This window comes from Diprion similis, chromosome 14 (assembly GCF_021155765.1).
Source record: "Diprion similis isolate iyDipSimi1 chromosome 14, iyDipSimi1.1, whole genome shotgun sequence".
Taxonomy (NCBI): domain Eukaryota; kingdom Metazoa; phylum Arthropoda; class Insecta; order Hymenoptera; family Diprionidae; genus Diprion; species Diprion similis.
The window spans coordinates 5,004,323-5,031,371 of record NC_060118.1 but is presented as its reverse complement, the minus strand read 5'-3'; the positions used below and the strand labels follow the sequence as shown (position 1 = coordinate 5,031,371).

General features: G+C 35.0%; 3 protein-coding genes and 1 pseudogene across 3 annotated transcripts; 2 read left to right on the top strand and 2 right to left on the bottom strand.

Annotated features, from left to right (window-relative positions):
- The first annotated feature begins 626 nt into the window (after positions 1-626).
- On the top strand, positions 627-15,629 carry LOC124414929. Its single transcript, XM_046896118.1, has 7 exons — positions 627-632; positions 2,139-2,143; positions 13,485-13,552; positions 14,019-14,207; positions 14,433-14,504; positions 14,604-14,864; positions 15,135-15,629. The coding sequence occupies exons 3-7, from the start codon at positions 13,488-13,490 to the stop codon at positions 15,397-15,399; spliced, it is 852 nt and encodes a 283-aa protein (XP_046752074.1). The 5' UTR covers positions 627-632; positions 2,139-2,143; positions 13,485-13,487; the 3' UTR covers positions 15,400-15,629.
- Positions 6,829-8,074, bottom strand: LOC124414941 (U6 snRNA-associated Sm-like protein LSm6). The gene is made up of 3 exons (XM_046896133.1): positions 7,989-8,074; positions 7,541-7,631; positions 6,829-7,098 (listed from the first exon to the last, which is right to left on the bottom strand). The coding sequence occupies exons 2-3, from the start codon at positions 7,629-7,631 to the stop codon at positions 6,950-6,952; spliced, it is 240 nt and encodes a 79-aa protein (XP_046752089.1). The 5' UTR covers positions 7,989-8,074; the 3' UTR covers positions 6,829-6,949.
- LOC124414928 lies at positions 11,892-13,272 on the bottom strand (annotated as a pseudogene).
- Positions 15,630-23,489: 7,860 nt separating the features above from the next.
- LOC124414927 lies at positions 23,490-26,007 on the top strand. Its single transcript, XM_046896117.1, has one exon. It carries the CDS (start codon positions 23,882-23,884, stop codon positions 24,995-24,997), a length of 1,116 nt encoding a protein of 371 aa, XP_046752073.1. The 5' UTR covers positions 23,490-23,881; the 3' UTR covers positions 24,998-26,007.
- The last annotated feature ends 1,042 nt before the right edge of the window (positions 26,008-27,049 follow it).

The window sequence follows — 27,049 nt, the reverse complement described above, 5'->3', positions numbered from 1 at the left end:
CTTTGCAGTGGATTCAACCTGGCATCTAAATAAGGATTTAGTGAATAATTGAGGACTTTCAAAAAAATTACGATACCTTTCGAATTCGGTACAGCCCTAGATAAATTTACCTACACTCTAGTGTCGCAAATTTTTTCAACAGATTTAAAATTCGTTTTATCTTTAAGACACAAATCGTATTCAGTTAAGGAGGTTTTCTGGTCTAAAGGTCTAAATTTTAGGCATTTTTCTAAGTGAGATGAAAGAGTAATAAAAAACATTTTTACCATCCATCTTTTAACGAGAACTTTACTGATGTTTCAAGATTAAAAAAAAAATCCTTCAAAAACAAGTAATCAAAAATACGAAAAGTTACAGGGTGGTCAAGTAGGGACTACAGAACAGAAAGGCGCGTCCTGGTCAACATGTTTTCGACTTTTTCCCTTTATTAATAAAGACGTCTCAATAGTCCGGAGCACGGAAAGAGGGAAAAAAATATTTACACGAAATGTCGACGATTTGAAAAAAAAAAATTTCTTATGCCCCTGTTTTTTGACCTTTCCGAATTTTTAAAAAATAATAACAAATGTTTTTTTTAATCCGTGGTTCCAACCGTAGAGGGATATACAAAGAACATTTCCACCAAATTTCAAGTAAATCGGTCCATCAGAACTCAACATATTACGTCAATCGCATCGAAAAAAGTAGTTTCGAGAAAAACGCGTTTGAAGATTCGTTCCAGCCGGACCGGTTTAGTTGGCGCGTCACAAAAATAACTATAACTTCGAAAATAATTTGAATTTCCAAAAATCCTCTTAGAGGCTTATTCTCAAAGGTTTAAACTTTGAAAATATGGAGAAAAAAAACCGATTTTTTCAAATTTGTAGACCAGAATACCCCCTTAAGCAGTGTTTATCTTTTGATACAGTTTCGATCAGAATTTTTAAGTGTGTAACTGATATTACTGCATTTCCAAGTAGAAGTACAGAAGATGCTTTTGTCAATTTATTTCGCAATTTTTAATTCCAACGTATATCGTATCCTGTACGTAATTCTACTGATTATGTATGAAAGTATTAGACCAAGACCATTTTTGAATATTATATGGTTAATTTCTGCTGAATCGTGTTTTTCAGGATTTATGATGCCTAAACCTGCTTGCAATCGCATCGCGTTGAGCAGTCTTGGCTGGCCATCACATGAAAAATGCAATACCTTTTTTTTATTTATTGTCCGTGCCAAACATGTTTGTCCAGAATGGTGGTGCATACTCTATTAGGGAATGAGCCATCATGGTATAAAGTAATGATGCAACTTTTTCGTAATGAAATAGTATATTGTGTCTGCAGCGGAAAATAGAGCATATTGAATGCGCGCATGCGCCACGAATTTTCTACAGCGAAAAATAGAGCATATTAATTGCGCGCATCTGCCACGAATCTTCTACAGCGGAAAATAGAGCATATCGAATGTGCGCATGCGCCAACGCTGTTATACAGTAATAAGGCACTTGACGTACGCTACGTAAGCCTCGAAAACGACACTTTCCAGGCAGGTGTTACAAAAACATTCTTCTATCGCCTTAGCACACGTCGCGAGATATGAAAATGGCACATTCGTTGAGTTGATTGGCAAAACAAACCCTACGAGTTGATTACTTTTTGCATCATATTGAACTCTACCCGTGATTCTACTAGCATCCTCACTCATCCTAACGACAGCCAAATAATTTCTGGCAGTCAAGTATTCGTTTAGTTCTTGTTGTAAACGTAGTTTCAACAAATTTACTTCTCAACAGATTCTGCAGCCAATCCTAACTCCAATCACTAAATCATATGTATGTACATACGTGCACATTTTGAACAAATAGGTGTTGGAAAAAAATATTTTTAAAGTTATCAACAATTTATTCAAACTGACAAGTGCGCAACAATCATTATCGATCGAGTAATATAGAAAGTATTGATCTAATAAGTCTAAACTTGAGATGCGCGTATCTAACACTGCACAGTCCAACTCCCTTCACAAAAGTAGATTTACCTATTATGAATGAAATAAAAACGTTTGAATATTTTTGAATAATTCTGGTCCAACTAATAAAGACGTTCGTTGTGTCGATCTGCAAAATTTAAAAAAATTCTTGTAAAGCAAAGTGGTAGTTATAGTCTGTCGAGCCGGATTTTTGATATTTTGATTTAAAAATTTTATAAAAATAATTCAAGTGCAAAATTTATGACGTAAAGTGCATACTTTTTTTAAACTGGCATAAATTGCTAAATTTTGCTAAGTTTAAGACAACTTCATTTTTCAATCATTTTTTTAAATTTTGTAGATCGATCAACATTTACTGGAAATATGATGCCGACCATGGAGCAACTTTTTTTTCTTAGTGTTTTGGATCACGTGATTTTTTATATAGTAGTTTTTGTAAAAGATAAAGTAAAATAATTTTTCTTTACAAAGCTTAAATGCCAATAAACAACGTCTACTGTTTACTTTTATTAATTTCTATTGCTATCCTACTAAAAAAAATTTTCTTGTAGCGCATTTTTTGCGCTCTTAGACGTATATAAGGCCTTAAGCCAACCCTGATTGTGGTTCTACTGTATTTCGTCGGGCGGCTAAAACGAACGTATCTCAGTCGACTCTGCAAGATATGTATAGAGCATTGTTTACACTTACTGTAGCATCTTTCGGAATACGTCTGTTTCGTATAAATGCGTCTTGTAAGTCTACTTGAGAATGTCCAAACATAATCGATTTTCGATTTAATCGATTATTTTTTTCCAAATAATCGAGTATAATCGATTATTTTTCCTCACGATCGGTTTTTGTTTATTACTTCCATGAACGACGGACACTGATGTAATCAATAAAAGATAAATCAAAATTTTTCACCTGAAAATGAAAAATATTTTGAATGAAACTATGAACTATCAAAAAACTTCTTCACTTACACGGCTGCTGAAATTTACGAAATTTTGGCTTCATATAAACAGTTTCAAGAGAATACGAAACAATCCATGAATCGATTAATTTTTACCGATTTCATCGAGTCTTGCACTCCGATACACTTTTTGTGTATCGGAATTTGCAAAAATTTTGCTAACACCATTAATGTTTGAAGTGCCGAAGTGAGTAGATGTAGCAAAAGCTGCGCCAGATAATTCTGAATTGGTATGCCATCTTTCGAAAAACCTTACTTTCATAAGAACGGAATATCGCTTCAACTCAAAACTGGCATTTCTCTATCGCTGATTACTGGTAATTGCTAAAATGAATTTTCAATTTCTTTCATTTTCCAATTTTTCCGTATGAAACGTTTTCTCGACAAAGTTTAGTGGTATGGAAACTAGCTTTTGGAAAATTTAAAAAAATTTTGTGAACACTGTAAAATCGAAAAATTCAAGGAAATATGTTTTCCGTTCAATTCTGAGCTCTGAATGCACATAATTCGTCCATCAAATTCGCTCACTTAGAAATAATCTGAAATAAAAAAAAAATATTTCCACTTTGTTCCTGATTATTTGTTGTCTAGTTGGGGGTGAGACCTGAACTTCGGCGTCAATTGTAGTGTTTTAATATATGCGAGAACTTTTTACCAATTATGAGCAAAATACCTGTCGAAGGCCAATCGACCTTTCAATTCTTAACCGACTATGATCCTTGTATCGGATAATTTTTTGCTGTATGAATTTCGTGTAGGACATAAATCGGACGTTTATGGCTAGAATAATTTTGAATAGAATCCAACTGTGTAGATCGGTGCGAATTCTATTTAAAATATGTGAAATGTTTTCAACCATAACCTTTAAAACACGCTTGAAATGAAATACTAAAAAATGAAGTATTTCTGAATCATATTTTGTATTTTGAAGTTTTTTATTTTCGATTTTAAATTCTTTGTAAAGAGAACATTCGGAATTTTCTACGGGCCAAGACTTGTCGACATACGAAATTAAAAAAACTATTTGAGAGATCACCACCCGCGATATATAAGCCGACACACGTGAAATTTTTCATATAGATATATGTGTTTAGGGATTGAATATAGGTGTATGCATGTTTAACTAGATAAGGTATTGCTGAATTCACATGCGTTGTCTGAATGAGAGTTCGGACTTCGATCTTGTGAAGTAAAAACTTATCTCTCGTAAGGCCCTTTACAGTGACAGGTTTTTTTAAGGGCCCTCCTATATCATGAGTGATAACAAAATGTGTATTTGAACCGTCTTTAGATTAGTATACCGCCGACCTGATCGTAAAATTCCGAATCTATGGATACGAACGCTCGAAAATCACATTTATATCTACTGTATTTAAGTTTAAGGGGTTTTACGCAGTCACGATTTTTCGAAACCCAATTTTTTTTATTTCATTTTCCTCATGTTCATATATTCAAGTATATCCACAGAAAATTTCATGCCGATCCGACAAATATTCTTAAATTTTGAACGGGTTTATCTCAAAACTATGTCTTCAAAATCATTGAGGAAGAATTCTCGGAAATGGCTGAGCCGAACAGTCTCAAATTTTGACACCAGCCTCATCGATATATTTTTGAATCCTGAAACGAAGGTTTTTTTCTCGCCGATAGATATTTTCCATTTCTTAAACAAATTAAGGCGAAAATTATTACGGAAAATCGAAATTTTTTTTTGAGAAGCTACCGTTTTGTTAAAAATTATTAAAAATATTTTGCTTATTCCTTCGGGAGATCAGTTCTAACAACTTTAAGAGGTCTACCCAACTGACAAGCAGAAACCGGTTTTTTTCAAGAATTTTTTTAACAAGTTTTAACTCGAAATGTTGATATAGGATTTGTTAGGCTTAATGAATACACTCTTGAATTACATTAAAAAGAAATTTGTTATTGATATTAATCACTTTTTGTACACAAACATCATAGTTGAGAATCAATCTGAAAAAAGGTAGGTCTGCCGTGTTGATGATTTCTCGGAGATGGTTAACCTGAAACCAAAAAACCGACAGGTTTTAGATTCAGCATGTTAATGGCCTTGAAATGGATCATACGACTTTTGATATTTGTAAAATTAATAGAATGGCGACCATTTTTTTTTTAAAGTTGAAAAAGACAGCTTTTTTTACCATTTCTTGCAATAAATATACGGTTAAAATCAAAATTTCAAAAAACGTATGATTCATTTCAAGGCTATTAACATGCTGAATCTAAAACCGTTCGATTTTTCGGTTTCAGGATAACCATCTTCGAGAAATCATCAACACCGCAGACCTACCTTTCTTTCAAGACTGATTTTTTTTAAATGTCATTCAAGAGTGTATTTATTAAGCCTAACAAAACCGTTTTTTTTTTTCTCATGAGTTGAGGGACCCACCCACCCGCGGGAATAATCTCCGACTTTATTCCCTTGTGACATAATGTACTATTTCGTATCTAGAGCGTAAAACATGGCTTTACATACTGAGTGCTCGGCGTGATCGCACGAGGGTGTAAATCGTTACGCTCGTAGTGCGGACAATATTCTTTGCCCTACGAGTCGTAAAACTGGAAAACATTACACAAAAATTGCAATAAAAGGCAGGAACAATAATGCTTTGTTGTTAAAAAAATATATGTATTCATATTTATTGAAAGTAATTATAACATAAACTTTTTGTCTCACCACAGAAAGGTTTTTAATTAAATAAAAAAATTAACTGAATTTGATCACGTGATTTTCAAATCTGATAAATATCCGGATGAAGCTCACTTTGAAGCTACTAAAAACCCTAATCCTCTTTGCTAAAAACTACCTTTAGGACATATATATCAATGTTACTTTCCTCGTAATCATGAGTATATGATTTTCCATGGTACATATATTTCGATGGATTTTTTACCATGACCTACGTAACCCGAAATTCTGTAATAAATACCGGGTTGTTCTAGTCCAATTTTCAATGGATATCGAAAATTTCGTGATGGAGAACAAGGGGTGTAGGTGAAAAAAATTAAGAATTCCAAGATTCGCGTAGCACATTTATACCCATAAGCATATTTTATAGAATTATTTTCACCAGGGAACTCAAAGTAGAAGAGAAGTCGGACCCATGCTTTTCTACCACGATCAGAAAACAAAATAACTTTTCACTCTCTGTTTGTTGCAGAAGAATGTACTTATTGTAGTATTGTAAATAATAAATGATTACTCGATATAAACGAAATAAACCCTTCTAAATGACTGTACCAAATCTTTCTCTGTTCATATAAAGCTAAATTACATCAGACTGTACAAAGAAAGCCAGATTTCCTCATTTTTTACATAACCCACATTATTTCTCCTTCAAGACAAATTATTATTAACGTTTTAGTGGGAATCAAGTGGGGAATACACTGGTACTTTTGCAGAGTTTTAGATCATGTAGATCATGGTGAAAAATCCCTTCGAATAATTATACTAATGAAAAAAAACGTTTCGTTACGAGAGAAGTGAAATTCATATACATGTACTGCAGGATAATGTCATTAGCTTTAAAATGGGCTTCATCTGGATCCTGTATGATGAATCGCAATTCCAAGTAACTCTGAATGAAAATAGAGCAATTATTTCAAAGCACCGTCAACACATTCAAAAACTTTCGTGAAATTTGGAAACAACGATGTAAATTTTTTCCCAAAACTGTGCTGTTTGACATGGAATGACTTCCATACAACAAAATATACATTTGTCAGGTCAGATTTGAACGAAAAAGGTAGTGCAGCATTTCACAAGCTTAATCAGTAGTCAAACTGCACATTGTGTATACAGTAAAGGGAAAGAAAAAACTGTCGTGCTTTTAGGGGAATAGTGGTAGCAATATGAAGTATAGAAACAAAAGAACAACATGTATTACAACTGAATATTTTTTTGAAGAAATATAATATGACAGTCCATTATTTCCTTCTGTTTCTTTTCTTATCTTATCTTAATTATATATTGTAAGTTTTAGAAACTCAGAAATTCGCATTTCATGTCCTTCGTTTCTGTGTGCTTATGTACAGCACATTATTTCCTCGAATGAAGGCATCGCCGTACTTATTCTTTAACTGTCCATTGACGTATTCTTCTGTTTGTTCAAGCGCGATGTTCATGTACCCATCAAGACATGCCAAGACACCTGAAAATTATCATAATTTTTACGTCCTGATGGACTTTGCTATGAAAGTGAAAATTTAGGTTTGTAAAATAGAGTGCCTGTACTAGTTAATGAAAATCCACCAGTAAATAAACAAACTATAGAAAAGTATTCGTGTAGACACTGATTTTAACATAACTGGGGGTATTTTTCAGAACGTTCATTCACTGATGAATTTGTCCTGATAAGAATATTAATTTTAGATGTATTTTCAAGTATTTGTAATTCGATAACTTCAGAAGTATTTCGGTCAATCTTTTTTGGATAACAATAAGAAAATGCAATTGCAAAATCGAGTCACTGTAGTTAACTATAAGTGTTCAGTTGATATATAGACCAAAAGTGTTGACTTATAAAAATTCCGCCCGCTTATTTTTCGGGAAACGAAGTATTTAGATTTCTTTTAATTTAATTTAATACATACCTCTGTAATCAACACCACTATTCAATTTCACTACGACTGGTCGGCCATGAATTTGTTGTATAAATTGAGACAGTGCTTCTTTGCGGCTCATCTGAAAACAAAGGAACGTCAAATTTGGTTTAGAAAATGAACAATTATACTTGTAGTTTTAGACGATATAAGGTGAAGGGAAGCCAGGTACTCTGATAAGTATAGTTAACGATGGTCTGCGCGCATACAAATATTAAAAAAAAATTCTAAAGCAAATTTTAACATGAATCAAGCAAAATTATAAAATTCTATATGCACATGCAGGCGAAGTCGGTGATTAGGTTCTGTCAAACCTTAATTAGACTATAAGAATCAACACTACTGTTCCTCAAGTGATACACACTTTCTACGGATGAAGTTCGGGAAAGAATATCACCACTATATCATGTCAACTATTTTTACGTAAATTAGTTTGTACCTTCTTATTTTGTGTATACACGAATTTATTATTGTTCTTCTTGTTCTAACCTAATGGTGGTGCAGTGTTACCAGAGTCAGCTATCGTCTATGGGTGCGTTCCGAAATTAGCTGGCAGCGCGCTAAAAATTCCCTAGGATAAAGGCAGAGCTAGTCACAAATTCGGCAGCGCAAGAGAGATGAAAGATTGTTCACAGCATTAGGAGCTAATATCGTAACGCATCCCTGGGCACGTGCGCAAAGTTTGAACAAAGACAGAAATATTGTCATTATTAGTAATAGAGAGATGTAGTCTTTCGTGGCTATTCAAAAACAAGTGTCTGAGAAAGACAGAATCCATCCAATTTTCCATCTTTTTCTGCGACACTCAATCGCTGTCTCTTTCTAATCCATTCATTCCATTCTCTATGATTTTCCATGACGATGGGTGGGAATACACTAGTGCTCCCATCCCTCTCCATCCCCAACACCTTTCGCCTTACTAAGGGTGCGTTCCGATATTAACTGCCAATGCTGTCAACAATATTTTATCTCTGTTGCTCCATCAAGTGCATAAGTAGCTCTGCCTCTGTTCTAGGGAATTTTTAGCTTTGTCAGGTAATTTCGGAACGCACCCTTAACTAAGGAGCTGCTCCGCTCTGATAGCGTCACGGACTTATGGACGGAACGCGAGCTAGGCTTGTTGGCGAAGGGTATGCGCCTTGGGGAGAGTACATGAGGTAACACGTCGGCCATATTGATGAGCTAAGTTTTCGGGCGCCACGTTTAAACGATTCACTTTAGGCAGTATTAGTTTTTCGGACAGATCGTTGCCATAAACTATTTCCTCGAACTGTATAGGTATGTACGAACACAGCTTCAATTCTTTTGTATAAGAAACTGTGCAGGTAAGCACATTTTTTTTAAATCCAATTTTAATTCCGGCGTACATTCTATAGAGGTGCAAAGCACCTGTATATAGAACCAGAATAATACTATAAGTATAAATGTATACAAAGAAAAAACAAAAACAAAAAAAGATAATACAATGACAGAATGGACACAAAATATCGCGTTGAATAATTCGTAAATTATTGTATATAGAACAAGTGTCGGTTTTAGCAACCATGAATATTTTCGTTTTTTTCGGAGGAATTTCATTTATTGGATGAAAATATTATTAATTATAAATTGAATAGGTGCTGAATTGTTGCTATTTGTCGTTAGATGGAATGGAAAATATTCAATTTCGTTGATTGAATATCATTTTCCGAAGATTCACGGTATCCAGAGTTAGTAAAACCGACCCTTGAAAGCAGATTCAGCTTCAAGTTATTAATTCATTATATCAAAAAATGAAACATGGTACATTTAAATATATAAATCGATTGCGCCTTTTACACAGAACATGAAAACAGTTTCTGTTGTGTACAGCGAATTTCCTCGTTCAACAGCTCTCGTCCAATCTGCTGCCGTTACGAAATACCTATAAAATGTGAATGGTTAGAGGAATTAATCATTAGGTTTAGGTAACTGATATTATTGGAACAAAAAAATTATACTGGAAACGTTTGCCTTATGCAATCAAAAGAAACAACTACAATAAAGGAAAATACTAAAACATGACATTCAATATGTACACTGAGGGAAAAAATTCGTTGATTCAACTAAATGAGCGGTCACGAGGGGTGAAATGAGTATTTAATTATGTCGATTAAAAATTTGTTGGCCTAAAAAAATATTTAGTTGGATTATTTAAATCAACAAAATTTGAATTGACACAATTAAATGCTCATTTAGTTGAATTAACGACGTTTTCCTCTTTATGTATCTACTTCAAATAATATTGTTACGGTTTCCCCCTTCGAATATGCATTTATTGATTTAATTAATCAAAATGAAGATCTGATGTTCCCTGACAATGGTCGTCTTTTGGAATCGATGAGGATCCTTCTGCATTCCTTGAACGGACTTTGAAAGCGACACATCTCCTTGTACTTTTGTCCTAAATAAACCACCCCAGTCTTTTTGAATCTCCTGACTATTTATTACACCCGCATATGTAACAATATGTTCAAACATTTAAAGATGTATGATAAAATTCACAACAATACGAACAACACCTTATGACAAGGCATCTTTCTGACGAAATGACTAGACAACAAATCTAATAATATTATGACCAGCATCTTATACTACATGACTAAATATATGTCTTAAATAATATTCTGTTCAAATAAACAAATAGCAACACTTAGATTAGAGGCAAAACCAGCTATATTAAACAAAAGAAGAAGTCTCAGTTGGTAGTCTCGGGTATCGATCGATAGCTTCCTACTGCCCTCTGAAGAGGACGAGCTTATTCAACTTATGCCTGTCGCTACGTGCAGCGTTTACAGATTGCTTCTCAATATAAAAAAAGTCTGATTTTTACGTATTTACGTGCAACTGCGGTTGTTAAATGCACCGAATGGTTTTCCAGAACCATTTGATCATGGCAGTGATCATCGAGATCACGGAATAAAGTATTGGCTTCTGTTAAATTGGAGAGAATGCAAGTTGCAAGGTAATCTTCTGAAAAAATCTTTAAAAATTTTCCACCGCTTTCTTTTAACGCAAAGCGGATAACTCTTTCCGCTACACGACAAATCGTTGTTACGCTATCAGATGGATAGTGTAACGCACCTCGAATTTTTAATGCAATCAGCTCAGTTTGCGGATTCAAAACACTGCCGGACAGAGTACCCACGCAAATCTCACAGATTGTGACTTTGCTCAGATATTTAACCACAAAACCAGCTATGTACACGATAACCCTGTCAGAAAATTCGGATATTGCTCTTATGTCTGGTAAATAAGAATGGTCATCAAACACGTTTGCTGCACTGTCTAGGTTTGAGATTGCGAGGCTACCGACCAGCTGAGCAGTGGGGGTGGATGAATTAATTATATCCTCAGGCTTACAGGCAGAAGTAACGTGCAAGATAGCGATGTTTTCCAATGATATACAGTTTCCTGAATCCATTTCGTACATTTCGGAGTGTATAGGCATTTTTTTAAATGCTGCCTTAAATTGTCGAACGGTCGGGTTATTATTATGCCCCCCATACGACTGTATGCACCCAAAAAACAATTCCACATGGTCCTGGCTCAACTTGTAAGTGGGTATATGTGTCAACACTTTAGCCTCTTCGCACAGTTCGTAGAACATACCTTTCAGGCTTTCAATACAAATTAAAAAGCCCAAGAAGCCCATTCGACGTTGTCTTTTAACAATACTGAGTCTGGTGCCTTCTTCTTTCAAATTCAAGATGTAATTTCGACATTCATCCAGTTTGTTTATCACTTCGACTATATTTTCTAAATGGATTGGCTTCTTGAAATTAGACTGTGGCGAATTCTTCGCATTAAATATGTCAAAAAGAACATTGAATAGTTTCAGGAATTCTTCTGTGGCTGCTGATTTTTGAAAATAATCGAGCTTTAAAATATTTCTACAAAATTCTATGCTATGAGCAAGTGATGTGCTGAGAACTTGGGTGGCAAATTTGACTTTCAGCTTTTGTTTGTAATACTCGATGTGACTTGATCGTAATTTATTACCCAGATGAAGGCCTTCTTGTTCCTGAATTTCATGAATTTTGGCAATGTAACCCCATAATATGGATTCACCATTTCCGTTTAAGATTGTTATTCTTGAATCCCCAAGTACATTACGTATGAGCTTTATCATATGACAGGAATCAGGAACGATATAAATTTTCTCCGAGGTAACAGGATGCAAAAAAGCTGGATCATCTAATCCGCACCCGAGTAGTTTTGCCATTGAAATATTTGCAAGAGCTCCGTCGAACGTTATCGATTTGACAATGATATTACACTCTTGCAATAGAGTTAGGCACTCATTGATTAAGGTGGCCTTTTGATTTCCACTAATACCATTGGTTAGAAAGTAGCCGACAGGTATCTTCCACAAACTGTTTACACCAACGAAGAGAAACACTAGAGCATCTTTAGCAACAGTCCTATGATCGTTAGCTATATTTGGTCCCATATCTACATACCCGCTAAACTTTTGTCCATCATACTCTACATATTGACGTATGGACATCTCATCGAAAACAAGAGAGCCAATCAAAACATCATCGACTATTTTCGCACGTTCTTTGATAGCATTCAGGCATTTGGTATTAAAGCCAGGTTCACAATTGATAGATCGATACCACTTTGATAAGGATCGTGTACTGTGGCATGCATCGATTTTTTAATCACTCGTTTAAGCAGATCTGCATTTGATTTTCCAATATCGGTTAAAACATCTAGCTCCTGAAGATTGAGGTCTATTCGCTTTCCTAACTCACCCATCACATCTTTTAAGGTAGCAATGCGTTTTTTTTGTCCGTTGTGCTGTTTCTTTTAGACGTTTGATCTCCTTTCGATGTGATTCCTTCAGCTCTTTGATGATGTTGAGTAGGTGTTCCTTTGAGGGAGAAGTTGCAATCAACGACTTCGATACCCACGTACCTTTATCAACACATCTTGGCGGTTGTGGCGTTTGACAGGAAACATCTTTTTGCTTAAAATTCTCTGATGCTGAAAAAATGAAAATTATGAAACTAATATTTGTATTAACAAGGGTCCCGGAGATCTCAACAATTAGATATTGTCATCATAGAGTTCATATCAACTCACGGCTATCAATTCTCGACGTTTTATTTGCAGATTCTTGATCAATTGAAGATGAAGGTTCCGCTGCATCAGGGTACAACTGGACTTCATCTGCGAGAAGAAATTCTGTGCATTCCGAGCATTTGCGTTCTCTATCAACGCTGCATGTCTCTTGCAAGGCAGTATTCTCCTGAATGCAAACCTACGTAAATGAATGATTTATATTCACATGCTGATACATATTTGTATTCAAAAACCAAGAATTGAACTCACATTTGGAATAGCATCGTCTTTCAGCCTAACTTTGAAGGCAGATGTTCGATCGAATGATTTCGATGAAAAATGACACGAACATAAATAGGCATACTTTGGCACACTTGTGTTCGCCAACCCTATCGTATCAAGCCATATCCTACGCCTCTCAATATTTTTCGGAAAACTTGAATGAATATAGATACAAATACATTACTTGGTACACAGCATTCACATTATTTACAGTTTCAAAAGCATTTCTTATACTTACAGGCGAAATGTAGCCTTATTCTCTACTTCGATCTCACATTGTTTTTTTGATTTTGCGAATGATCTGTTCTTGCAGTTAGGCGCTACACAATAAGGCATGTTGTATTATTTTCAATGGTGTCGGCTACCTTCTGACCTAACCTATACAATAATCACAACAACTGCACGTGCGTACCATACATCCGTGTGCGTCCGTGGTATATCTATATCTATTTAGCTCATCAAGATGGCTGCAGTGCTTACATTGGGTGCATTGTTGGTCATGTGCAAATGTAATGTAAGAAAAAATTGAAGCCAATTTCGACAAAAAAAAAAAAAAAAAGAAAAGAAAATGGTGCGGCAATGTTGTATATGCAAAGCGGAATCCTCAATACTTGTAGACATTTCTCTTCATCGGTAATTCATTATTTCGTATTATTTGTTTACTTTGAGGTTATGATAATTGTTAAGGGAGTACCCTGGTCGATTTCGACGTTGACGTATATATCTACAAATATCGAGGTCGTCGTATCTCAAATGCGGAAAAGGTGTTAATTAACCCATTCTATATATAATTCTGAACATAAATACTCTATTGCATTTTCATTTGACGCAGTAATAAAGAAATGGCATTGATTCTACGAAATTGCAATAGTAAATTCGTATAATTCATGTCATTTTTGTATTTTTATGTTGAATGAAAATGCATCAGAGTATTTTTATTCAGAATTGCGTATAGAATGCTAAGGCATTTTTTACGTTTGAGATACATGGACCTCAATATTTGGAGATATGACAACGTTGAAACCGACTTGGGCACCACCTTAAGAAGATCTCTTGATGCAGTTATTAATTTAATGTTTAATATTACCTATATTTTCAGTTTACCTAAAGATGACACAACAAAGCGAAAGTGGTTCTTAAACATAGGTCGAGAGGTCAAGAATTGTAGCGCAGTTTGCAGTCAGCATTTCAAAGATGATGATTTTGAATATAAAATTTATGGTGAAAACGTAAGAAGGTATTTGAAGGCTACAGCTGTTCCGTGTTTGTCACATACTGAGACTGACAGGTATGCTTTTTTCTTATTTTCAATTGAATTATCTGCAACTTTGACTTACATAATTAGATGTAATTCTTGAATGTTTATGGGTCTTCATAGAGAAAGTTCTTTTTATAACTCGATGCAATTAACTATTGATAAATTGTACATACCTAAAGGATGTATTCTCAATATAAATGTAACAGCTATTAGTATTGATTGCAACTCAAATTTGCGCTACATTTTATTTTTAAGTACCCTAAAAATTGAACACACAACATCTTTTGGTGAAGAATCTGCTGTGTTGCCTCTGCAATATACTAATATGTACGTTAATAAAATATTGGTTTTTATGTGTTATATCGAGTAAAACAGTACTTTGAAATATTTTACAATTAAACTAATAATCAATCATCCAATTGATAGTATAGAACCATCGGTGCCAATCAAGTCCGAAGATCTTTCTGATCTTGAGGAATGTAGTCAAGAAGGAGATCAGAATTCCGAGTTGTTAACACTTTCAAATGCAGAAATTTCAGCTATTGAAAGTCATTCGAATCAGAATCTTCCAGACTTGAAAAATGCTGAGAATCTAATAGATATTGATAACAATCATTACTCCGAAGAAAGTAAAAACAGAGAAAACGGACAAAAGTATACAGATTCTAAAGACAACATGCTCAAAAGGTAAGCTATACAAAGTGTTCCATGATTGCGTTTTTTAACTTAATGTTAATCAATATCAAACAATCGAGACTGGAAAGAATTGCAATATATATTTTTATTATTGGAACTATGAATTTTCCACTTCCAGAAGTGAGCATGAAAATGCCAGCTTGCCTATCTAAGTATTCCTGAATAAATTGAAGTGATTACTGTATTGAACTTTAGAAAATTTTTTAGACTTCATAGGTGTATGTATGGATACCGTTATGTATGAATTCTATTTTTTTATAGAACAATTGACGAATCTCATGCTACAGTAGGTAGGAGGCGCATTTGTAACGCAAGATATGTTGGAGATTTGCAACGAAAAGATTTTACATCTGATGTTAGTTGGAATATATTTAAACATCATATGGAGAACACCAGGAGAAAGCAGAAGGTGTTAACTCAAAAAGTTCGAAGATTCAAATTGAAAATAGAGAAATTACAAACTTTATTAGAGCATTTAAAAGAAAGTGGACTTGTCTCGAATGAAGATTGTAATGAACTGACGTGAGTTAAGGTACATTATATGATATTTATATGACTACCATAATCATTGACATGATTCGATGATGAATGTGATTAATCGAGTTCACTACTTTTTTATGTCTGTACAATTTATTATATGATTTTTATAATACACAGAAATTTAATAATACAGTTTGAAACTAATATATTTACACTTCAATTGAAGTCTTCTGAGTTATATATGTAAATTAATCTGCAATATTTTCTTATATACAACACGCCAACAACCATTGTTATTTTGGAGAAATTATTTCAATAGTTTACCCTCCAATCAAGACCTTTTTTTACAATAAACAATCTGTTGATTGATTTGGTGGAAATAGTCAGGGTGTCCAGCAACCGGGAATCCCTGGAAAACTGGGAATTAGACGGGAATTTCAAAGTGCCCTTGAAAATACGGGAATTATACTAGAATTTCCCACAACAACCGGGAATTCGCACTGAAATTGTCGTCTCTACATTCACCAACTGAAAAATTAATTTTTGAAATACATAGAAAAGTTAAAATTCAATGTAGAAATGTTAGAGTATAGAGAGCTGTAATATAAAATTATCACAACGAATAAGAATACATCAGCATTGTGACGATTCTATATTCTGATTTTCTATTTTTTACCTTTTGTTTTCAATTTTTCTGTACTTCGGCTTTCTACAGTTTGAAATTCTATGAAATACATTTGCACATATTTTAAAATTCGATGTTGTGACCCTTTTATTTTCTGATTTTTCGACGTTTTTGACTCCATCCGAATTCATCAGTTCTACACATCGTCGAATATGATGATGTTCAATGTTGATTATTCCATAATAATGCACAAACGGTATAAAAATCATTATATATGAGTATACGAGAGTTTTGAACAAAATAACTTGGAATATACGGGAATTGTACAGTTATTTTGAACTCTGCTATCGCTGGATACCCTGAGTATTCACCATTATGACATCCCTTGATTTACCTCAAGTACTATAATATACGCCTTTGTGTTTTCCTTTCATTTACAGTTTTCTACGTCTGTTGGACTACAGGACATAATCAAGAACATTCCCAGTACAAAAAATAAAATAGCATATTCACCTCTCCTGAAAGGGTTCGCTTCGTCCTTAATGTTTCATTCATCATCTGCTTATAATTACTTCAGAAATTCATTTATGAAATACTTACCACATCCTCAAACAACTCGAAAGTGGTTCACAAATATTGATCTGATTGGGAGTCCTGGTATTAGTGAGCCAGTATTAGATAACTTGAAAAGAATCATTGAAGAATATGCACTTAAAGATACGAACCTACAATTTGGTATACTAGTAGATGAAATGTCTGTAAAAAAAAGGTGTTTATTAGTGAAATGGGTTTCAATTTCGAGGATATGTAGATGTAGATCTTGGCTTCATAAAGAGCTTGGCCCGTGAAGCGAGATCGAATATCCTGAAAGAAGTTTTGGACTATATTACACGCACATAGGATCATGGGGATTAGAGCAATAACTTTCGACAGCGCATCAACTACTGTAGGCTTGATTAAACAACTTCGTGGGGACTTGAAAAATATTGAGGAAGATGCTTATTTTGAGCATTCAATTAACCAGTAATCGTTGTGCCTGATGCACAATGTCTCACACCATAGAGAACTAGAAATACTCTTTCAGAGTTCGATCTTCTAGATAAAAATTCAGTATGAATGGTATTTTTGTGAAAAGTCAATCATCAGGAGCTAGAAAATTTGTATCCTGGTACAAAAATCCAGCAATGTGATATTAATTTCCAAAGTAAACAAATGGTCAAATTAGCTCTGCGAACACCCAGTACCAGTGTTGTGAACGGACTTATATTCATGAAAAAATTATTTCCACAGGAATTTAAAAATATTGATGCATTATCTGAGTTTTGCAGAAAAATAAATGATTTATTCGACTTTTTAAATTCAAGAAGAAAGTTTGTTGAATGATTCCCGGAAATGTTTAAGTATTAAAGAATATGATAAAATGAGAATAGATGCTCGCGATTGTATACATTTTGCATTGATTATATAAAATCACTCCATAATATCAAATAAGGCCCGAAAATTCCGGATCTCGCAGGTTGATTCTCTTTACTGTAAGAAGTTGCTTAAGACTTGTTAAAATTCTGTTGGGCGAACAAGACATGACGTTTTTGTTGACATATAAACTGAGTCAAGACAAAGTCGAGTCACCTGTAAACTTTTTTTCCTGTATGAGACAAATGGGTGACTCGTATTGCCAATTTAGGTAGAATAAGAAAATGGTTACCAGGAAGTAATTTGAAGGTGCCGCTGACCTAGTTTGTAAATATCAATTTCGTAATGTTATAAGAACTTACACTAAGAGGTCGCTGATTTCATTTGTCTGTTCCGTTAGATCCGACCTATGAAATCACCTACAAGCCGAGAGAGACTTCTTGTGGATCATGAACGGGCTCCTGTGACCTGAAAATTTTTTAATCGAACCGCGCCATATTTACGGAAAGCTAACTTATGGTATAGATTTTCGTGGCTTACGGTGTGCTTTTATACGTCTCTTTCTCCCTTCCAGAAGTAAAATGAATTCTGAAATCATAGAAGCGATGAATATTCCACAAGTCGGTAGTTCCAATTGGCCATGTTTGATGTAACGTGCGTTCATTTATTTTGTCATTATTCGTAATAAATCCTATCAGCGATCTACGTTAGCAATGACTGAGATACAGACGTACACTTTTATTCAAGCTACGATTTGAAAAATTTTATACACAGATTCGTACTACAGTTCTCATACGATTCGACTAGGAAATTTCCCCAGTTTCAAGACCATCTCTATCAGACTCCAAAATATCTTAAATCCAGATGAATCGGTATAATTTTCGGCATACAGCCTTTCTTCCGAATTATCCACACAGCTACGAAAATGTAATGGCTACAATAGACAACAAAACAGTTTCTGCATCCGCTTATGCTGACACCGAGTGTCACAATCGGTTCAGGTATGTGTGGGTTCATCGACATTCCGGCTCTCTAAATTACCCCTGTCCCGTGATCCGGAATCATAGCGGCGCGTTTCGAATATAGCGCTGAAAGAAACGGTTGCGATTTTTCAGTGATCGTTCCGCCGGTAAAATTTCCATTCATGGGACAGGATCCTAAAGTATCATTCACAATCGACTTAGTGCAGTGGTGCAATGACCTATGTGAAGCTGGCCTGCAACTTAAGATTTTTTAAATAATTAATGTACCAAAAAATTGCTCCCGATTTGCTCCTAATTGCTCCGTACTTTTTATTAATTGCTCCCGAATAGATTCGGAGAAAAACTGAAAAAAAGAAAACCGACAAAAAACTGAAATCTAGGGATATTCTTTGAACGCGGTTTTTGGCTAAACGGAAGGGATTTAAAGGATCTTCTGTGCGGCAAAAAATTGCTCCCCGTATACACTTAATTGCTCCACCATCAGATTTAATGAATTCGCACTCTTTATCGAAAAGAAAAAGGAAAAATGTGATGTGACCATAAAGTAGTGGGGGGTGGGCCAACTTCACAACCAACTTGAAACAAGTCTGACAAACGAAAATTAAAAAATAATAATACTAATTAATTGCTCCTGATTTGCTCCTAATTGCTCCGTACTTTCCATTATTTGCTCCCGCATAGAGCCGGAGAAAAACTAAAAACAAAAAACCGAAAAGAACAAGAATCTAGGGAAAATGGCTTGAACGGAGTAGGAAATAGATATTTGCATCTATATGAATGAAATACATCAGAAAACAATTGCATTTGTATTGCTTTAATTTGCTCTACCTTTATTTCTAATTGCTCCTTCGTAATTGCAGAGTTATGAAATGATTAAGCAAGCTAGATGACGACATAACCTCCTTTTGATCGGACTCCGTTATACGGAATAAAAAAGGGACAATTGGGCTTATATGCATAAAATGAATCGAAAACGATTGCTTTGCTATTGCTTCAATTTGCTCTATCTTTATTTGTAATTGCTCCCTCGTATTCACAGAGTTATAAGATGATTAACAAGCTCGATGACGACATAACCCTACTTTTGATTGGACTCCGTTATACGGAGTAAAAAAGGGATAATTGGGCATATATGCATAAAATAAATCGAAAACGATTGCTTTTTTGTTGCTTCAATTTGCTCCACCTTGATTTTTAATTGCTCCCTCGTAATCGCAGAGTTTTAACATGATAAACAGGCTCGATGACAACATAACCCTACTTTTTGGTCAGCCTTCGTCATTAGGAGTAGAAAATAGATATTCGCATCTATGTATAGATAAAATAAATCAGGAAATGACTGAATTTGTGTAGTTTTAATTTGCTCCACCTTTATTTCTAATTGCTCCCTCGTAATCGCGGAGTTTTAAGATGATTCTCAAGCACGATGACAACATAACCCTACTTTTGATTGACTCCGTTATACGGAATAAAAGAGGGATAAGTGGGCATATATGGATGAAATAAATTGGCAAACGATAGTTTTTCTGTTGCTTCAATTTGCTCCATCTTTATTTTTAATTGCTCCCCTCGTATTCGCGGTGTTACAAGATGATTAACAAGCTTGATGACAACATAACCTCCTTTTGATCGGAATCCATCATACGGAGTAGGAAATGAATAATTGAGCCTTCATGGATAAAATAAATCAGAAAACGATTGCTTTTCTGTTGCTTCAATTTGCTCCACCTTGATTTTTAATTGCTCCCTCGTAATCGCAGAGTTTTAATATGATAAACAGGCTCGATGACAACATAACCCTACTTTTTGATCAGCCTTCGTCATTAGGAGTAGGAAATAGATATTTGCGTCTATATATAGATGAAATAAATCAGGAAACGACCGAATTCGTGTAGCTTTAATTTACTCCACTTTTATATATAACTGCTCCCTCATAATCGCGGAGTTTGAAGATGATTCTCAAGCACGATGACAACATAACCCTACTTTTGATTGTGCGCACCGTTATACTGAATAAAAGAGGGATAATTGGGCATATATCGATGAAATAATTTGGCAAACGATTGCTTTTCTGTTGCTTCAATTTGCTCCATCTTCATTTTTAATTGCTCCCCTCGTATTCGTGGAGTTACAAAATGATTAACAAGCTTGATGACAACATAACCTCCTTTTGATCGGAATCCACCATACGGAGTAGGAAATGAATAATTGAGTCTTTATGGATAAAATAAATCAGAAAACGATTGCTTTACAGTTGCTTCAATTTGCTCCATCTTTATTTTTAATTGCTCCCCTCGTATTCGCGGAGTTACAAGATGATTAACATAAGCTTGATGACGACATAACCATACTTTTGATCGGACTTCGTTCAACGATGAAGGTGATGGATATTTAGGTATATATACATAAAATAAATCCTAAAACGATTGCTCTTCTGTTTCTTCAATTTGCTCCATCTTTATTTTTAAGTGATTAACAAGCTCGACGACAACATAACCCTGCTTTTGATCTACTCCGTTATACGGAGTAAAAGAGGGATGATTGGGCATATATGGATGAAATAAATTGGCAAACGATTGCTTTCCTGCGGTTTCAATTTGCTCCGTCTTTATTTTTAATTGCTCCCTCGTAATTGCGGAGTTACAAGATGATTAACAATAAGCTCGACGACAACATAAACTTTAGATCGGCCGTCGTCATTCGGAGTAGGAAATAGATATTTGCGTTTATATAGATGAAATAAATCAGGAAACGACTGAATTTGTGAAGCTTTAATTATCTCCATCTTTATTTCTAATTGCTCCCTCGTATTCGTGGAGTTTTAAGATGATTAGCAAGCTCGATGACAATATAACCATACTTTCGATCGGACTCCGTTTTACGATGAAGGTGATGGATATTTAGGTATGTATGCATAAAATAAATCAAAACACGATTGCTCTTCTGTTGCTTCAGTTTGCTCTACCTTTATATTTAATTGCTTCCTCGTATTCGCTGAGTTATAATATGATTACCAAACTCGGTGACAACATAACCCTACTTTTGATCGGACTCCGTTATACGGAGTAAAAGCGAAGGATAATTGGGAATATATGGACGAAATAAATCAGAAAACGATTGATTTTTTGTTGCTCCAATTTGCTCCACTTTTATTTTGAATTGCTCCCTCGTAATCGGGATTTTTAAGATGATTAACTAATGACGAAGGCTGACCAAAAAGTAGGGTTATGTTGTCATCAAGCCTGTTTATCATGTTAAAACTCTGCGATTACGAGGGAGCAATTAAAAATCAAGGTGGAGCAAATTGAAGCAACAAAAAAGCAATCGTTTTCGATTTATTTTATGCATATATGCCCAATTATCCCTTTTTTACTCCGTATAACGGAGAGGTTATGTCGTCATCGAGCTTGTTAATCATCTTATAACTCTGTGAATACGAGGGAGCAATTACAAATAAAGATAGAGCAAATTAAAGCAATAGCAAAGCAATCGTTTTCGATTCATTTTATGCATATAAGCCCAATTGTCCCTTTTTTATTCCGTATAACGGAGTCCGATCAAAAGTAGGGTTATGTCGTCATCTAGCTTGCTTAATCATTTCATAACTCTGCAATTACGAGGGAGCAATTAGAAATAAAGGTAGAGCAAATTAAAGCAATACAAATGCAATTGTTTTCTGATGTATTTCATTCATATAGACGCAAATATCTATTTCCTACTCCGTTCCAGCCATTTTCCCCTAGATTCTTCTTCTTTTCGGTTTTTTGTTTTTAGTTTTTCTCCGGCTCTATGCGGGAGCAAATAATGGAAACTACGGAGCAATTAGGAGCAAATCAGGAGCAATTAATTAGTATAATTATTTTTTAATTTTTGTTCGTCAGGCTTGTTTCAAGCCGGTTGTGAAGTTAGCCCACCCCCCACTACTTTATGGTCACATTGCATTTTTCCTTTTTTTTTCGATAACGAATGCGAATTCATTAAATCTGACGGTGGAGCAATTAAGTGCATACGGGGAGCAATTTTTTGCCGCACAGAAGATCCTTTAAATCCCTTCCGTTTAGCCAAAAACCGCGTTTAAAGAATTTCCCTAGATTTCAGTTTTTTTTTCGGTTTTCATTTTTTTAGTTTTTCTCTGGATCCATGCGGGAGCAATTAATAAAAAGTACGGAGCAATTAAGAGCAAATCGGGAGCAATTTTTTGGTATATTAATTATTTCAAAAATCTTAAGTTGCAGGCCAGCTTCACATAGGTGGTGCAATGTAGTGCACGAGTTTGAAAATACGAATACCATGCGAGCGTTCACAATCAGCGGTTTACCACTACACTGATCGTATTGGATCGTATGTGAACGCTCGCATGGTATTCGTATGTCCAAACTTTCGCACTGCACTACCATTGCACTAAGTCAATTGTGAATAATACTTAAGTGCATGCTTATTATGGTATTAATATTGCAATATTATAATTCACCGTGATGTTTGTTCGGCGACTTGTTTTCAACGACTCGTTCTCGAAGAATTCTTTTTGACGAATTGTTTTCGACGAATTTCCCGCCAATCGACTTCAAGATGTATAAGGGAATATAAAAGCTACCCATATTGTTTTATAAGTTAAAGCTGTGACTCATAGGCCAAAACTCGAAAAATGAAGTTTCATTTTATTGGATTTAGAGTACATAAATAGATAGACTAATGTCTAAAGAGTATAATTCCTATTTTTGGTCTGCCATTTAGAATTTTATGGTTTCCACACCTGATTCGTGTATTCATTCACTTTCGTATTCAACGACCCCAAAAACCTAATAATACATTCCAAGCGAATCCGGTTGATTTCGAGAATCGCATGCGCCATATTGGATCCGCCATTTCGTTTTTCACGATTTTTACTTCAGATTCGTAATCAGTTATACCAAAAACCCATATATATTACGTCTCAAATAGAATGAACTACGGAACTACGTTTTTGAATTCTTACCAGCTTCTTGGGAATCGGCCCCAATGTGCGCCGTCTAGTACTAAACGATAGCTCACTCTGGCAACACTGGCCACATTCTTGGTTCGTCCAGGTTGGCTGCTGGCTGTGTAAGCTGTGTTCATCATTTTATTCTAGGGCTGTGTTGCCTTCGTCTGGACCTTAGACCATACAGAATGAAGTTATTTTAACGGATTACGCCGTTATAGTGGTCAAAAACATTCAAATAGTGTTCCACGATTTTTCCTTAAAATCGATAGAAACGGTGTACCTTCGTAAGTGTATGTCGTGTCAAAACTGGGATTTTTTCATCTGGACATATGGCAAGGTTAGACTTCCATGCACTGATTGACAGTTCAAAAATGACAGTACAGTCAAGAGAAAACTCATCACATTGCCTGACATAATTGATACCTGATGATAACAAACAAGAAATAACAGCACTGTCCATTGGCTGGCACTCTCAGCCTTTGTCCTATATTTAAGAAGGACAAACAATTGAAGATGAACGACCTTTCTCCGCACTTGATATGCAATGGAATTGATAACAATCGAAGTAAGATCGCGCATACGTTCTTGCAACATATTCATCTTGACTCGGGACATTGTGGAAAAAAGTGCGATACAGTTGAAGCTCAAAGAATCTGTGATAATTCTTCAAATTGGAAGCCAAACAAAATTTCTACCACTGCATTTTATAAAAATTATACCAAAAACTCTTTCTTCGTTGACTGTTGCCGACAACTGGATCTCGCTCAGAGTACAGACCCAACCGATCGAAGGTTCATATGGATCATTCAAAACTGAGATAGTTTCTACACCTGGAGATTCGATCACTGATTTTCCAAGCAATCCCATGAATATTGAACACCGATTAAAAGAAAAAAACTGTTGCCTGCGATGCTCACGTTGTAAGAATGACATCACTAAAGTAGTTTTCTTCAAACGAGTGCTACCCTTACCCTCAAATATCTGTGAACCGAGTGAATGGTTTTGTTGCAATCATGATGGCAATGATTACTCAGTTATCCCAGACCCCAAGGAGTCGGATTGTTTTTACGAAAAGGATTACAGACTGTTGAACAAGGCAATTTTTAAGAAGGAACTGAAAATCGATGAAGATAGTCAAACAGTCACGTGCAATAGATGTTTATCTACACTTGGGGGTCATTCTACATATAAAGATAGCATTAAGATATGGAATTGCTGCATAGAATTTAAATTTTCAGATGATGAATCTGACATTGAAAAAGCTTCAGATCCATTGCAAGATTTCATCTCAATTGTTAGCAATCGAACCGATATCTTCACGGGTAATCGAATCGTAGTCGAAACTTTGGATGGTGAACGTTCCCATTACCTGATTTTGCAGGTAATGGATAAGAATTTAGAATTATTAATAGAGAAGGATTGTGCCATTTTAAATAAAGCTGATACAATTGAATTGGCATCTAGTCGAGTGACCAAACTTTTATACAAGTACACAGAAAATGAGACAGAGATGAAAAGCTACTGTGTTGATATAGAACGGTGTCAAGTAGCTTTGCCAGTCATGCTGGCTGCTGTTGATCATCTTTCATCATCCACAAAACGATATCCTCCGTCGTACAGAATTATTGATAAATATTTTGTAGGGTTTGTTTACTTATAACGATACTTCGACAAAGACCCATTCTTACTTGTCTTCGGCTTAATTATTATAGATAAGTCCATATGAAGAAAAATGGCCTGGAATTTTAACAATTATTTAATATTACTGCTTGTTAATTTTTTCCTTTTTTTCTGAAGTGTGTAAGGAAATATGAGCAGATGCCAATTCAAATAGTCACAAGTACGGAATTGAATCACTTTTTCTTTCAGGATTTCTAAGTTGACAATGCTATCGGTTCTCTTGCATTGCGCAATTATATGTATCGATTATTGAAAACTTTGTCGTTAGCTGTTCATGTTTCATCTTTTCATAACCAACTCATTCATTAATGTCAATGTTGACTGTTTCAAGAAAATTCATGGAACTAACTGATGATACCGACTTTGAAGAAATAGAAACATTAATTTCAATTGACAATTACATTACTGGCAGCATAAACAAATGTTCAGATATTATGTATGAGTACAGCCAGACCCCGGAATAAGTGCTCCTGCAATCAGCTAGTTTCCTCCGTTTCTCAGTCAATTTCAGGAACAGGAGGCCTTCTCTCCCACTGAGACTTTGGCTTCAGTTGAACTTTGTATCCCAACCTATGAATAAGCATGCCTAGTTAAACAAATTATTGATTATTGAGAAGTCACGCATTAAAATAAATAATTAGAGACAAACGAAGCAGAGGGACGTGAGGAATAGCATGTGGTAGGGGTATAGCGATTCTCAAAAAAAAAATTTCTCCTTGCCAGTCTAGGCGCACTTATTCCGGGGTCAGACTTTATATAAAATGACAGTGTTTCAGTGAGGACTATGAAAAATGATGTTTAAGCTAGTTAATATTTAGAGAGCAGGGCGCTGGACGGCTGTTTTCAATGACATCAAAAAATGCCACACAGGTGTTTGTTTAATTTAGCATTATCTTGAGAGAACATTGTGTCTCTGTCTCTCTTCCATGAACATAAGTGAGTACTTATAAAATTTTATTATTTATGAGCCATATTTATTTAGGTATTGGAAAAAATAATTTCATACTCCATTGATTTGATACAAAATAAAATTGGTCTTTTAGAACGTGTAATATTTTTATACCCAGATATATTTTACTGTCTGCCAAGAAACTTCGTAATCATTGTTAATTCCTTAAACTAAGATGAGGTTAAATTCGCAAGGTTAACGTAACGATATACTGTTAGGAAAAATCGTTATTAATTGTGCACAATATATTGATACAAATTCTTTAACTTATTCGTAATTTAACACTCCTTCAATCGTTCCAAACATACAACACATTGGTTTTTGTTTCAATTAATGTTTCGTTATATTTGCGAAACGATTTTGAACAAATTACAGGCACGGGTAATCCCCGTTGACCTGAATATGAAGGTAAAGAAAACAGCATAGATCATTCATTTGATAAGTCTCAATTTCATACTTAATTCACAAATCAGTTGTCAGTTTAGTGTCGAGACGTCATGAATTACGAGTTTTCAATCCCGTAATGTTGATTCTTTTCTTTAATCGTTTATTGGTGTTTAATAGTGAAATCCCGACTTTTGATATGGTCAATAGTTTAGTCGTTAATAAAACAAGATCGACTAGGAACTAAAATGACTTCGTGCCTTATAATTGTATTTTGGGATCGAATTGGGTTCTGCATGTGCGGAATCGTTTGTTGGTGTTTATGAACGCCTCACCAACTTTTAACAGTCCTCCAATTATCTGTAAGAATTTAAAAATCCCCCCTCTGACCCTGCCGAAAAAAAAAAAAAAATGATTATGACTAGGCACTAGTTCCGGAAGTTTGTCCAATTCTAGTGCATCTGACTTACGATAGGTCCTCATTAAGTTTAAATAGCATTGAAATTCAATTTTCCGAACGGGCAATCGTTTGTTGTTCGCTTGTAGGTGTTTGATAACGCAAGCCCTACGTTTGATAGTCAATCGGTTATTCATAAAAATTGAAACAATTGTAGTCGGGTTTTAGTCCCGGAAGTTTGTCCAGTTCTAGCGCATCTAACTTACGACAGCTTCTCATTAACTGTAAATTGCCTGACAACA